Raw genomic sequence first — 14727 nt, 5'->3', positions numbered from 1 at the left:
CTTAAAGAGTATTTAATATTATAAATATTTTATAAGCCCACTTATGATACATACATATATATTTTATTTCCGTAATAAACACATAGATTGCACGTGACCTGTAAGAGATTTCTAACATATGAGGATCGTCAAGTGCGACGCTGGTTCTTTTTCAAGGTTTGATTGAATGATCTCGAGGAGAGAATCGAAAAATTTCAGATGTCTCTTGTCTCGTAAGACTACGTAAACAGGATGGTCTAAATCGTTTGAAGTAATTTATTTATTATTATTTTCCTTTTTTAATCCCATGAAATTAGATGGCCATAACATAACACTGCCTAGTGATTAATAAATAATGTTGGACCGAGAAAAGTAATTACCTAAAAACATTCTTATTTGTGATTGCACTGAATTACGAATGGAATGTTTCTATATTTCAGGAAAGCAGTGAAATTAATAGTCATTTAAAACTAAATTGGTAAAGTTACTAATTAATCGTATAATAATTTACATTAAATTCAACCAACAAAATATTTGAAATCATTTTCCAATAATGAAAATCAAGCGTACCCACAAAGTTAAATTGATAAATCACATTAGCAATAGAAAGTATAAATCCAGCTTTGCCTCAAAGTATAATATATATATATTTTACATACAATACCAATTCCCTCCATCCAAAATAATATAAATAATTAGTAACGAATCATTTAGAAAGAATCTTAACCAAGAGTGTTCAATTTCACCCTTTTCAAATTTAAAGCTCAATTTAATGAAAGCATAAAGTTTAACTTGACTTTGTATAAGGGGGAAAAAAGAAAGAGGAAAATCTCCCTCTCACTTACATGTACACAGACATTTTCCTTCAAAATTAAATATATCACTTCATCCCAATATTGCAATTATCTACATTGTATATCATATTGACGAAATAATTAATATTACAGTTTCTTTTTACATCAAACAAATAATTATACATATATTATCTTTAATAACATGCCAAATAATAATTAAAATTAATAATAGTTTCAAGTATTTATTAATAAACAATACTTACCATTAAAAAAGAAACACTTACAAGTTACAAATGTGATACATTCATTTTTGTTTGAAAAAGTAAAATGTAATACTTTAATGGCACTTTTAAAATTGAATGAATGAATTAATATTATTATTATTTAGTTTAACACTAGGTGGGGTAGGGATTCAAATTTTATAGATGTACTAAAATAATGAACTATGTCCAGATTGATGAATTTTTATTTATTTAAGCATTAGATATAAAGACTTTTTAAAATGATTTGATTTATTTTTAATTAGTTATTCTTTTCAATATTAAATTGGTAAAATAAAAAATAAATTGCTCTCAAATAAAATAGTAATAAAAAATTAAAATTTATGATTACTTTAAATAAAAGAATATAAACACTTTATTTAGTTAATGTCTATTTCAATTAGATACCATCTTAACAAATTACATGATTCTCATTTTGATTCTAAGATAATTTCTAGTCAACCAAAAAAAAATAATATTTTTGTTTCCATTCTTATCACTCTGATTTATGGTGGGCATATCGGAACTTAAAAAAAAAAAGATAAATATAAATATAAATTAAGTTAAAACTAAAAACAAATGAATGTTTTTCAAACTTTTTTTTTTTTGAGACAAATGTTTTTGAAACCTTGAGGAAGAAGGATACTTGAACTATTTAATTGGGAAGGACCTATAAATTTATTAATTTACTCGCGAAGCCCACATGACGTGGCGAAGAGAAAAGGTCGTGTAAAATGTAAATGTTTTCCCAATCCTTCCTCGAAAAGGAAAAAAAATAATAAAAAAAAGAAATTCCCAATCCTAACCATATTCGTTCAGCGACCCCTTTATTAAGTTTTGGCAGTCGTCTCTTGTCGGTAACGTTTGAAAAGAAACTTCGGGAGACGGAGAAACGCTAACGCATAATCAATCAAATCTCTCGATCGAAGCTTCATCGGAATGGCCAATTTCTCATCGGCATCGGCGATGCAGCACGGCGATTACGGTACTGCTCCATATTTTCAATACCCAAATCTCCAGAACCTTAGCCTTAATCCAAGCCCTAATCCAGTCCCCACTCCCCCCGATCGGAATCAGAGCGCTTACGCCTCCGCGCCGCCGTTCTCCACCAATTACGGCGGCTCCGATTACCCTGGTTATGCCTCTAATTATGCCCACTACTCTCAGAATCCCGATCCCGTTCCTGCCTCTCCGACTGCTCCCCTTTTCACCCCTCCGTCATCGAATCCTAATCTCCAGACCTTCAATCCCACTCCCCAACCACCCGCTTTCCCACCATTTGAGTCTCATGCGCCTTATCAACCTCCGTCTCAGCCTCAATCGTATCATTCAACGTACGACCAGAATCAGACGGCTCCTAACTATGCCCCTCCTCCACCTTCCTCAATTCCGGTGAATCCGAGCTCCAATTCTACCCCCAGTCCTAATTCTCCGTTCTCATCTATGTATTCGGCTCCCTTTGGCTCTTTGCCCCCGCCTGCGTATGAAAATCCATATGAAAGTTCGGTGAAATTTGATCAGGGAGGCGGATATGTTGATGATAGATATGGAGGTTATAGTCGAAGTCGGTCTGATCTTGGTCCGGACTTGTACGGTAAGCGGCCGGAGGACACGATATCACGCTTCGACTCCGCCTATGATGACGGTTTTGGCGATGGTGTGTATGCTTACCAAGGTGGCAAAGTTGAGCCTTACGGGGCTCGCGGTACAGCTTCTAAGTCTTCAACATGGTCTGCGGCGCCAGCTTTTGATGATTATGGAAGGCCGATAAATATTCCTCCGAAGAAAGACTCGTCGGCGACTTCACTTAAAGTAGTTAGGGCGACCCCTAAGGCGGATGCACAAGAAGATGTAAAAAGTTGGGTGCAGAAATTCCGAGTGAAGCTTTTGGCTGAAAGTGGAGGTCAGAGCACCATGGATGTACTTTGTCAGGTATGTCAATACAATCGCAGAATGCATTTGTCTCGATTTTGTTGGCCATCCTTTTTAGCTGTAGGCGTAAAAGGCAAAAACTATAGGTTTGATTGTTAGTATTATGCCTGGTCTGTAGCGGCATGTTCATCTCATCTTAAGGGACAGAAACTCTTTAGGCAAACTGCGGAAGATTGTGAATCATGAAGACTTAAACCCATGAAAGTCATCTACTGAGTTTTTGATTTTATGAGAGTTTAGGTTTCCTATAGAAGCGTTTCCACGCTTTTAATATTTTATTTTGGTGTATGTTCTAACATTATAGTATTAGGCAGATTGTTTAACTTGTGCCAGTCGTGTTTTCTTAGTATGTTCTTTATGCTTCTACTCTGGAGTTTTCTAGTCATTATTATTTTACCATCTCATTATTTTTTGCTATCTCTATATATTTTCTTTGCTTCAACATAATTAGCTCATAATTGTTGTTAAAGTTATTTTTATAACAATACGGCTTAGTTATTTACTCTCTTTTGTAATAATTTCCAGGTTGGTTTAGATGGCATTCGTATGCTTGATCCAAATTCTAATCGGACGTTAAGGATATATCCTCTTGAGACCATCACTAGATGTGAAGTAAGTTGGGATATTAGATTATTATTATTATTATTTTGGTTTCCTTGAAATTCTCTGCCATAGACTTACCGTATGGTTTTTTTATTTATATTCATAAGGTATATGATTCATCTACCCTGGCTTTCTGGTCCAAGAGCCCTGTGGATATTGAACCACGGCGTATTAGATTGCAGTCAAACAGATACACTACCAACACACTTCTCGACACGGTGACTGCTGCAACTGTACAGGTAATAATCTTTACCCGTTCCTCTTGGTTCTTGAGTGCGGAAAATGATTTGAAGTTTATTTATAACTTTTCGATCCTTTTTCTACCCTCTTGTTATTGCAAAATAAGCAATTATCCAAAATTTTAGCATTAGAAGCATGGTCTTTAGAATTAATACCCTGATAATCCGTGCCATTTGTGATTTCAAGACATTCTTAGACAGTAAGGAATTTATTTTGTCTTACCCGGTTGATGCATAAATGTATTTGTGTATATTATCACTTATTATGGTATGGTCAATGAGTGTTCTAGTTTTACCTTTTTTGGTCCTCTAATTCTGTGGCTATAAAAAGTAAAGGTAACCTTCTGTGAATGTGTGTACGGTGTACACATCATGGACTTCTGTGACTGTGTGTACGGTGTACACATCATGGATTCACTCTGATCAGTCTCTAGCTTAGATTCTCCCTGCATGATAATGTTGGCATGTCACCTTTTTATAGAGATTGAGAACCCTTTTCTATATGTTCATTCGCAGTTATTTTGGATATTGGTAGTTAACTAGATATAATTCTTTTACTGCTTTTTTCAACCACAGTTTAAGGAAATGGGTGGAAGAAGTAGGCCTTCTGATTCTTTTAAGGCGCCCGAGCAGCCTACAGAGAAGAAGAAAGGGTTGGTCGATTGGGTGAACCTGATAAAGCCAGGCAACGAGGAGAAAGACCATTGGGTATCTTGACAGATTTGTCATGAATTATCAGCTTTGTTGATTGTAAGATGTCTGAGGGTAAATCAACATTTTTTCTGTTTCATTTTTTAGGTACCTGATGAAGCAGTCACAAAGTGTACATCTTGTGGGACAGACTTTGGGGCTTTTGTACGAAAGGTAAGCTCATTTTCTATTAAATAATGGAATAAGGATCATCAGATTTCCATTGTTATGAATCTCATTGTTTCAACCTTGTACTCAGCATCACTGCAGAAATTGTGGAGACATTTTCTGTGATAAATGCACGCAAGGTAGAACAGCTCTGACCGCCGAGGAGAATGTTCCTCAAGTTCGAGTCTGTGACAGATGCATGGTATGTTATGTATATCTTTGATTTATTTGATACTTCTTATTTGTTTCTGGTTTTGATTATATTCATTAATCAGTGTTGATTGTTTTGTGCATACTCTATTGTAGTTGTGACTTGAATTTTACATAAAAAAATTCTTCAGGGTTGACAATACAACATGAAGCTTACTAAAAAGTTGTATTTTATATAAAAAGTTCTATAGGTCTAAGACTTCAATTCTTTTAGACCTTGCTATGTTTTTTTTTCCAGATCATGAACCTGAGTCTAAGAAATGATGGTTTGGTGGGATAATCTTGTTGTTCTTTTAAGACAAACTATAGAACTTCGTTAATCCTATAAAGACTATATATCCCATCAAGCCTGTTTTAGAGAAATGTCCCTTATCATGACTCTTCTTTTTTGTTTGCAGGCAGAAGTGACTCAGAGGCTCGCTAATGCCAAGGAAATGGCTAGTAAGCCTGCAGGGTTGCATAGTCACGAGGATCTTGCCAAAAAACTTAAGGTAGTAATGTTCTGTATCTCGCCTTTTCCCATGTCGTGCTAGTTAGTCTATTACAATTTCTTCTAGTTCAATCTTCTCTCCTGCCGACGTACTTGTGGGAGATTTGTTGTTCCTTATGCCTTTTCTTTTTCCCCCACTCTTGTTGTTGCATCAATCTAATTTTTGCTTTATTCTTCTATTATCGTAGGATGAAATGGATAAAAACCGTAGGTCATCAGGTAATTTCTTGTTCTTGAATGCGTTGCCAAGCTAAATGTTTCTCTGTTAATACACTGGTTGAAGCATATGGTTATTCAACCTTTTTCATCCACAACTTTTTGGGGTCCTTGTTGTGGAATATTTATTTTCTTGTTAGGAGAGTAGAACTAATGTTTCTGTCACTTTCATGGAATGCCGCAGGATCCAAGTCTGATGGATTTGGTAGCCGGATGAAGGAAGTTGCATGTCCTACTTGCACTGTTAATTTGCAGGTTTGACCCCTTGCATTGTTATTATTATTTATTTTGTTTATGCTTAAGAACTAGTCAATTTTATTGTCGCCAAAACAAATGTATCTGTAAGAGAATTATCTATGCGTAAGCATCCTTATGAAGTGTAATAATGATAAGCTTACTGGAATTTGCGAGGAAGTAAATTTTGAGGTTGATGTATGTATTATATGAACTATTGCAGGTTCAGGTTCCAAGCTCGGGTTCGGAGACTATTGAGTGTGGGGTTTGCCAGCATCCGTTCCTTGTGAGCGCTCACTGACTTGAGTGTTCTTTAGCAATGGCGGGTTCATAGAATGGCTTGTTGATTATGATATTTTCTATGTTTATGTTTCCAAATAATTGGGATTATTATTCGTTTCTCGCTCTCTCAAGTCCTCGAGCTTCAATAACTTTGATGTCAGCTCTGTGGTTTCATATTATTATTTTGTAAATGGAGTTCTCTGTGAAACACACGTCTCTTTGATGTACAAAGAAAATATGGTTTTTGAAGGGTGATATCATACGACTAAGTTATGCCCAAAATTTCCCATTACTCAAAATTAAGCTCATAAAATATATAGGTCTTGTTTGATAACGTTATCAAATGAGCCATTTGTTCATGATGTCAATTAGTGGTTGGTGATCTATGGTGTTGATTGATTATGAATATATAATACTATTTAGTCAGGTGTTTCTAGTTCTTCCGTCATGATTTAACTGGTAAATAATCAATTGTATAATTGTCAAATTACAGTCTTATATTATTCACCAAACATTGATAATAGCTTGATGATGGTAAACGAATTTTATTTTACGGCTAGTAAAAAGAACGACAACGTCGAGTGGAGTTGAAGAATTTTGAAGTTATGAAGAGTAAATTAGATCTTTTAGCCAATGAAATGCATGGATTCTTTCCTAATTTGAGGATGTTACAGAACATGTGTGAATCTATATATACATATATAAATATAACTAGAAACTTTAAAATATTAGAGAGAGTAAATCAATAACATTTTACATAATTTAGTTTTAAAAGATAAATTTTTTTGTCAATCGAGTTGAGTAGGTAAAAGCACATATTATTTTCTCAAAAGTCAATGTTCGCAAAATTTCTCAAAATGGTGCACAAAATTTGACACGTTGTATCAAATCAACTTATATTTGTTTAAACAACCTTTACGTCGAATGAAGCTTGGGTTGACAGGGTCGCTATCAAGGTAGAGACATCATCCGTTCATGGGAAACTTTATACTGATATGATATGAGGATGCCACAACCAAGTTGGCGTGGATCCAAGGTCATTCTAGCAACATTTTCGATTGTAGTATATCCGCTAGCACTATCTAAATAGCAATATTAATAATAAAGACTATCTAAATGTTTTCTTCAAAAAAAAAAACCTAAATGAAACTTTAAAATTCACAAAAGTAAATGAAGTTTTTTTTTTAATTTAAGGATTAAATATGCATAATTAATATAAGAGCCTATAGTTTAATCATAATAAGTTTGCCATAAAAAAAGGAGAAAATAAAATACTATAATTAGATTTGCTGAAGGGAGTTTAAAACTGCATTATATAATATAGTTTAGTATAAATATTTGTTTGGTCTCATACTTTCTTGTTTTATTTTGTTCACATATTTTCAAAATATTTATTTTTTACTTTTAAGTGCATTTTTTCTCTATTGTCTCTATATTTTTAAAAAGTAATCATTTTAGTCCTTCTATATTTTTTAAAAGTAATCATTTCATTTTTACTTTTATCTAATTTATTTTGATTATAATTACACTTCATTCACTAATTTTTTTTAGATATATTCATAAATTTGTATTAAATAAATTTTATTAAAGTAATCATTTCATTTTTACTTTTATCTAATTTATTTTGATTATAATTACACTTCATTCACTAATTTTTTTTAGATATATTCATAAATTTGTATTAAATAAATTTTATTAGATAAAAAATTTGTGTTAAAATTTTATGAATAGAAACTTTTAAAAAATGAAGTAACAAAATAGACGTTGTCAAATTAAAAAAAATAAAATGAAGAAAGTTGAAAAAGTAAATTTACTATTTCAAGCATATATTTTCCTCCGTTCGTCTCCTTCCCGCCCTTTTCGCAATTGCAACTCATTCGTTCCGCGAAGCGCAGAGTTTTCTCCGTGAATCCCAAAGAATGGTAGACGACGTTCTCGGGGAGTATGATCACATTGAAGAGCTCCGGCGGTGAAATGTAGAAATAGTAGATTTTTATATAAGGTCGTTGATTACTGCAACAAGCGTATCGAGTTCGCAAATAAAGATGATCCCGCCTCTTCTCTACGAAATCATTCTGGTTAGTCGTTCTTCTCTCTAATTATAGAGGTAGCAATTGTAAAAATTTTGAGTTTCCGCTTTCCCTAATTAGTCTCGACTGGTATAGACTTCCTTCACTTGTTGCTTGATGCATAACGGACCCAATACTGGAACAATATACCGAGAAATTAGTGAATTGGAACTGGAAGGGAATAGAATAGGTGAATTCTGGAGTAGGTTCTTGAAAATTTAAAAGAACACAATCAATATATTGGATATGATTGTTAGACTAATCGATCATCAGCAGTCTAAACGTTTTACGTAGTTTTTTCTCTTGTTTTCTCAACATCATGTTCAGCGCTAACTCGAGGTGATGCTGTGTTGGTTTTCTGTTTATGAATGAAACTAGGTTGTTAGGGGCTGTTCAAGCTGGTCAGACATCTAAAACATCGACTTTGTTTATTCAGAAGATAACATTGTTCAAACAGATGACTCGAGTATTACAATGTTGACCTGGTTATTTTCAATTTGTTCTGTGTTTTATACGTAATCTTCCAGCTCACTACTCTTACTAGTTACCACAAATGGACTACGGACACGATATTTTCCATTGGTCCAAGTTATTGATCCAAAGACATCTTTCTTCAGTGTGCCTACAGTTGAGGTGAATACCACTTGGTAACTCTGCTTCTGATTGTTCTTCGTGAACTCCAATTTCTCTGGAATCACTCTGACATCTAGTTCCCCAGCTGCGTCCACACTGACTGTGTAAACTGTTTCACCATTGCCACCCACATTTGTAACTGTTCTGCTTATTTTCTTGCTTTCCTTGCCTTTCAATTCGGACACTGCTATTGTTGGGTAGTTCATGTTGGATATGTAGTCGGCAGTTGGTTTTTTGGGGCAATCAAACCCATCAGGAACAGTTTTTGAGATGCTCTTGATGATCGACAGGTTATAGCCTCGGGAACAAAGGTAGTTTAAGTAGTCTGTTATATCGGTTTCGTAGACAAGTCCTGGTTGTAATGCTCCAGTCGTTGATATTTCTCCTGCTCCATAATCATAAGGTGTGGCTACCGATCCCGTATCCAGAGTCATTGGCGATCCCAAGTTATTTGTCTGGATTGCTGTAAATTTTCCCAGAAAATTGTTCATCAGTGAACATTCAATCTAACTTTAGAAAGATGGTCAAATCACAAGTTTACTCTTGAGCTTTAGTTCTTATACTTAAAATTCTTCGAATTAGTTTCTAAACTTTCATTGTTATCTAAAAGTTTCTTAACTTTTATAGTTGTCTTGTACTCAATAAGTTACTAAACTAGTAACTTATCTGGCCGTGTCATTCAATTGAACAAAAAGAAAGAAAAGTTTATTTCCTCATGAGGTTCCTTGCCTGTTGTCATAATAGCCGACTTGATAGCTGAGGGACTCCATGAGGGGTTTTTCGATCTAAGTAAGCCCACCACGCCGGAGACATGTGGGCAGGACATGGAAGTTCCCGAGATCACATTGAAGAGTGGAGGCTTTTTTCCTTGTGGAGTAGAGTTTGAGTCATTGCCAAGCCACGCTGCAAGAATGTTCACTCCTGGTGCAGATATGTCCGGCTGCATCAAGACTAACTCATACGTCAAATTTGGACACGAGTTTTTCAAAATTTGCAGAAGGCAGGCTGCCTCTTACCTTGATTATGTTTAGTATTGCGGGATTAGGTCCTCTGGATGAGAAGTATGCCACAGCAGGCGCTGGCTTATAGTTTATTACGGTAACAGTTGGTAGGATTGTAGCAGTTGGGTTCCTTCAGAAAATATCAAAATCAATTAGGCCATTGAAGATATGAGATTAAGGCTCTTCTCACATATAAATTGATTAAACTGAGGATGATTTCAATTTTTACCTGCTTGAGTTGGCATAGGAGAGGACCTCAGCACTATCCTTTTTGCTAATAGCTGTTATGTTAGAACCATCAAACTTCTCCGCAACTAATTTTGCTCGGTCATCAATCAAAACCATGCCGATACCTTCAAGACCCTTCACTGTTTCAATCTGATTTTGCCAATCAGAACCGCCTCCTTCTACACTGCTTTCGCATATAACTATCTTTCCCTTCACCAGAGCTTCGTCCATGGAGTCTTCAGAACAAATCCTAAATAAGGGGCATGACAGTCAGAGAGCTCATTAGAAAGCTTAGTGAGAAAGAGTAGTAGTAGCTACATGATGATGATTCATTTTCATCTCTTACATACCTCGCGCTGTCTTCACTGGCATCGGCTTTCTTGGCTGACTTGCCTTGTATCAGTGGGTATTCAGGAGTTTTTTTAAGAGCAGAGAAATTTATACCTTCTCCCTGCATAATTAATTTTGTGGAGGGGATGTTCTCTCTGTCAATTTATTTGAAAGGGTAAATATATGTTTTAGTCTTGTTGAGGTGGTTCTTCAATTTATTTTAACATTTTTATAGTCATTGGCGGATGATAAACTTATTTGGGATGAGTTGGTAGAAATTTAGAAGAATTAGGAAAAAAGAGGAGAATTTCTAAGAAGTTTTTTTAAGTGTGCTTAATTCTCTTTCTAAATTTTTTTGTCTCTCCCAAGTCCTAAGTAAGTTTTATCATTAGCTATTTGAAATAATTTAACTTAACATGGTTGGCTGTTTAATTGCAGTTGGATTACCTTGATCACTTTGTTGTTGCCCAACACAACATCAGACTCAAAATCCCGATCAATGGTGGAGGCAGCCACTGTTAAAATCCACGGCGCGTCGTTCACCACCGACCCCGAGGTGGGGCCGTCATTTCCGGCGGAGCAGACCACTACAATCCCCTTCTCAACTGCATGAAAAGCTCCGATGGCAATGGGGTCGTCCTTCGTTTCCTGTCTGAAGTAGTACGGTGAACCAAGCGACAGCGACAACACATCGACCCCATCGGCGATCGCATCATCAAAGGCCGCCATGATCGCCGACCCACGGCAGCCGTCGGTCCCACATACTCTATACATGGCGATCCTTGACCCTGGGGATCCGCCCTTGGCCGTCCCTGCCGCGAGCCCATAGTACGATGCATTAGCCGCAGCGCTGCCGGCCGCCGTTGAAGCCACGTGGGTGCCATGTCCAGCTTCGTCCCGAGGTGAGTGGAACCGTATCTCGTCGCTGTCTGAACTTTCGTAAAATCTTGCTCCAATCAGTTTTCTGCACACGCACATCGATGATCAAACACAGACACCATGGTTAGAGAATAATATAAAATGCTAAATATATGTTTTAATTTTTGTGCTTTTTCAATTAAACAATACTCAGCTACTATCCCGTAAGAATCTTCCGGACTACCGCTGTATTTATTTATTTATTTGTAAAACACAAAAGTAAAAAAACCCTTTTCTTTACCTTCGTCGATCTTCCCTCTCCCCTTGTAAAATAACTTAAAATGGTAGGTAGTATTTGAGAAGTTAGCAATTAAGTATTTTCTTTTTCAATTTACTCTCGTTTATCTTTCTAAGTACTTCAGTTAACTTTTTCTCGTAGGTAAAAGTTAAAAGATGGTTGATAATAAGAACCGATAAATTTAAGCATTCAAGAGAGATGAAAAATTGAAATATTATGCAAACTACTTAAAAATTTACAAGAGAAATCAGAAATTCGGGTAGAATAGTTATTCCTCTAAATTTTGTTTTATCGTGTCGTATAAATGTGTACTTAGTTATTTACAATAAAATTAAGGGTATAATTGAAGATTTTCAAAATGCAGAGTAAATTGATAGAGACTCAATTGAAAAAATAACTCCAACAACCCTGTGAAGTGTAAACTAAACATCGTGGGACTTACGTGTTACAGTTGGAGGAGGTGAAATCATTGCCTACCATGCAGGTCCCTTTCCACCTCAACGGTATTGGACCCATTCCATTGTCATTAAAACTCTCCGATTCCGGCCAGATACCTATATTTTCAATATTTTCAGGTGTTAGAGCTCATTATTCCGGCGAGCTATTAGAGCCACTTGTTATGCAGCAGAGAATGTTTGATATATGCATATTTATTTACCAGTGTCCAAGATGCCGATAATGGAATCGTATGGTTGAGAAGAAGAGGCAGGGGGATCTGATTTGGTGGGATTGGCGTCGATCTTCACACTTGTCTGACTGACCAAGAAATCCCATGAATGAGTTGTGTGCAACTTCAACAATGGATCTGGAAAAACCGAAACAACTCCAGGTGTTTGTCTCATTTCCTGGGTTTCCTTTTCTGAGAGACGAGCTGCAAATCCTGAGAACCCATGTTTGTACGTGTGCACCACTGCATTCCGATTCCTGCGTACCACACAAGAAGAAATTTGCCGGTATTTTATTGGTACGTATGAATCCTAATCTTAATATCAGTCTTCTTTCTGACCATATTCATTTTATCTGGTTTAAATCTTATTTTGTCTTCTACTTTCGGCTTTTGAATTTTGATGGTCGTCCTTGTACTTTCTAAAACGTCCATTTTCATCTTATACTTAAGCTTTTGTCTATTTTCAGCTTTATATTTTAAAAATTCACCATTTTAGCTGCTACTTGTAAAATTCAAACACAAATTTTATACTACTGTACGCCAAAATTTCAAAAAAATTATTGAAATCGTGATTATTGGATCAAAATAGATGGACAAAAGTTAAACGTACACCATAATAGGATGTGAACTGAAGAGTTTGAAGTTAAGCCCCACTTTTGTAGGAGTAGTTTCGATTGATATATTAGAGAGTTTTGAAATTTTTTTTAAAGAAATTAGCTAGTATATATATTAATATACCGCCTGTTGACAGAGGAAAGAAGCCGAAGGAAGTCAGTCCTTGAAGCAGATGCAGTTCCCATGTAGACGATATAAACGCCATTGTTTCCAGCTTCAGCAGCTGTTTTCCCATGGACAGAAACAAGGAAGATAACAGAAGCGAAAAGGAAGACAGAAAAATAAATAATTCTTTGCATGGCGGCTTTTTCTTTTTTTGAAGTGGGCAATTAAGTTCCCTGGATTTCAGAGCTCTACCCCTCACCCACTGCTAATTTATATGTTTTTACAGATGGAATCTGGTGGTCGAGAAGTGATATTGAAGGTGGAAAATTCAGTTGGTGGGTTCTACGAGCACGCGCACTGCCGAAATGACAAGCCTTTCCTTATCCACACGTAGTGCGCCATGGTCTCAAATGGTGGCGAGTTTATGACAGTGGCGGTGGTGGAGATTTGGAGATGATACGGTAAGATTTCTCCATTTTATGTACATATAAAATTTATCAAATGCCATACCTTAAATGGTTATTTTTATTTGGTAACATACGGAACAAAAACACATGAGATTTAGATGGGTTTTTCTTCTTTCCATCAACCCAAGGAAGTTGAGGGCTCTGTTAGTTTGTTGGGTTTGGTTAATAACGTATGACTTGCAAACCAAGAGTTGTGAAGAGATCTGTCTGCTTGTTTTAGGGATTCATGCTGGGTTTATGTTCCTAATTAATGGGAAGTTGAGTGTTGTAAATAAAGTGAGAATTAATAAATGGGAAATTAGGAGACTGAACTAAGCCACGATTTGTAAGTTCAGAAGTGCACCCTAAAACACCTAATGGTACATGCATGGGATCACCTGATGACTTTACTGCATAATTAGTTTAATTTGTTAATCTCTTTATTTACATAATAGTGTTAGACTTTCTGTGTGTAGATACAAAGAAAAAAAAGGCACATTTTACTTCAAGAAGGTATGTTATTATTCTTAGATAGTTTGATTCAATGCATGACTCATCCGCGAATGTTTTATAAGAAGGTTAAAAATCATGAGTACAAGTAAGTGAAGACTCATTAATTATATCAACGTGTGAGTTGATCATTGTATTGATGTACCCATATAACAAACACTTGGTTTGGGTAGTTCTCTTTACCATTTTGAAATGGGTGCACAGCTCTAAATGGGTAGAGGCTGGCTTCCCACTCTCTTATATAATATTTATTAACTTAGTTGAGTTGGGTGAATCATGCAATAAATCTCTCTCAGTCCTCCCTTTATCATACATATTTATAAAAGTCTTGCCTTTTAAAGTATCGATTTGATTTTGAAACATAACAACTTGTATAAACAAAGTTAAATATTTGTTACAAATCTAGATTATCCCCTCACAATTCAAGCCACTAGCTATATCTCTACAAGAAAGCTATATCCTATGCCTTTTTTGGTATATAAGAAAACTTTTGGATGAAAATAATTTTTTTCTTCAATCAAAACGTTGAATACATAGGCTGATTTTATGTTTGGAAATCCTACGATATTATATTTTTATTGTCGTGAATATGGTTGAAATTGATGTTTCTAGAACATTAGTCATATTTCATTATTGAGTATAAATTTCCTCTCTCGAAACTCGTGGTCAAGATGATAAGCCCCCATTGCATCAGCACACAAAAAAGTAATCCTTCTAGATTTCTTTCATTAATAAATCCATTACAAAGTACGATGAATAAGGGTTATTGATATCTTTCCTTTCCAACATGAAAGGCATATTTTCTAATAGAAAAATGCCACTATATCATTTTTCTATTTTAGTTTATGAATAATATTTGGCACCGATAGA

The 14727-nt window shown here is 35.4% G+C and overlaps 2 protein-coding genes across 2 annotated transcripts; one reads left to right on the top strand and one right to left on the bottom strand.

Annotated features, from left to right (window-relative positions):
- Positions 1-1870: 1870 nt before the first annotated feature.
- On the top strand, positions 1871-6352 carry LOC111008454 (RING/FYVE/PHD zinc finger superfamily protein). Its single transcript, XM_022281174.2, has 10 exons — positions 1871-2965; positions 3491-3577; positions 3676-3807; positions 4384-4515; positions 4606-4671; positions 4757-4867; positions 5274-5366; positions 5554-5584; positions 5766-5836; positions 6039-6352. The coding sequence occupies exons 1-10, from the start codon at positions 1973-1975 to the stop codon at positions 6114-6116; spliced, it is 1794 nt and encodes a 597-aa protein (XP_022136866.1). The 5' UTR covers positions 1871-1972; the 3' UTR covers positions 6117-6352.
- A 2219-nt stretch (positions 6353-8571) lies between these two features.
- On the bottom strand, positions 8572-13710 carry ATSBT5.2 (Subtilisin-like serine endopeptidase family protein). The gene is made up of 9 exons (XM_022282402.2): positions 12920-13710; positions 12173-12438; positions 11957-12068; positions 10806-11322; positions 10379-10479; positions 10030-10278; positions 9816-9930; positions 9529-9739; positions 8572-9262 (listed from the first exon to the last, which is right to left on the bottom strand). Exons 1-9 carry the CDS (start codon positions 13093-13095, stop codon positions 8676-8678), a joined length of 2334 nt encoding a protein of 777 aa, XP_022138094.1. The 5' UTR covers positions 13096-13710; the 3' UTR covers positions 8572-8675.
- Positions 13711-14727: the final 1017 nt, after the last annotated feature.

This window comes from Momordica charantia (assembly GCF_013281855.1).
Source record: "Momordica charantia cultivar OHB3-1 chromosome 11 unlocalized genomic scaffold, Mcharantia_2.0 BLBB01000011.1, whole genome shotgun sequence".
In the NCBI taxonomy this organism is placed as follows: domain Eukaryota; kingdom Viridiplantae; phylum Streptophyta; class Magnoliopsida; order Cucurbitales; family Cucurbitaceae; genus Momordica; species Momordica charantia.
The sequence above is the reverse complement of the archived record's forward strand: the minus strand, read 5'-3'. Positions and strand labels throughout refer to the sequence as shown.

What these genes read in the sequence shown, in the direction of transcription:
- LOC111008454 (XM_022281174.2), top strand. Translation starts at nt 1,973, where the DNA reads ATGGCCAATTTCTCATCGGCATCGGCGATGCAGCACGGCGATTACGGT. An exon ending in AGACCATCACTAGATGTGAA is followed by an intron (nt 3,578 to 3,675) that starts GTAAGTTGGGAT and finishes TATATTCATAAG; the next exon opens with GTATATGATTCATCTACCCT. An exon ending in ATCTTGCCAAAAAACTTAAG is followed by an intron (nt 5,367 to 5,553) that starts GTAGTAATGTTC and finishes CTATTATCGTAG; the next exon opens with GATGAAATGGATAAAAACCG.
- ATSBT5.2 (XM_022282402.2), bottom strand. Translation starts at nt 13,095, where the DNA reads ATGCAAAGAATTATTTATTTTTCTGTCTTCCTTTTCGCTTCTGTTATC. An exon ending in CTTTCCTCTGTCAACAGGCG is followed by an intron (nt 12,439 to 12,919) that starts GTATATTAATAT and finishes TGTGGTACGCAG; the next exon opens with GAATCGGAATGCAGTGGTGC. An exon ending in GTCGGCTATTATGACAACAG is followed by an intron (nt 9,263 to 9,528) that starts GCAAGGAACCTC and finishes GAAAATTTACAG; the next exon opens with CAATCCAGACAAATAACTTG.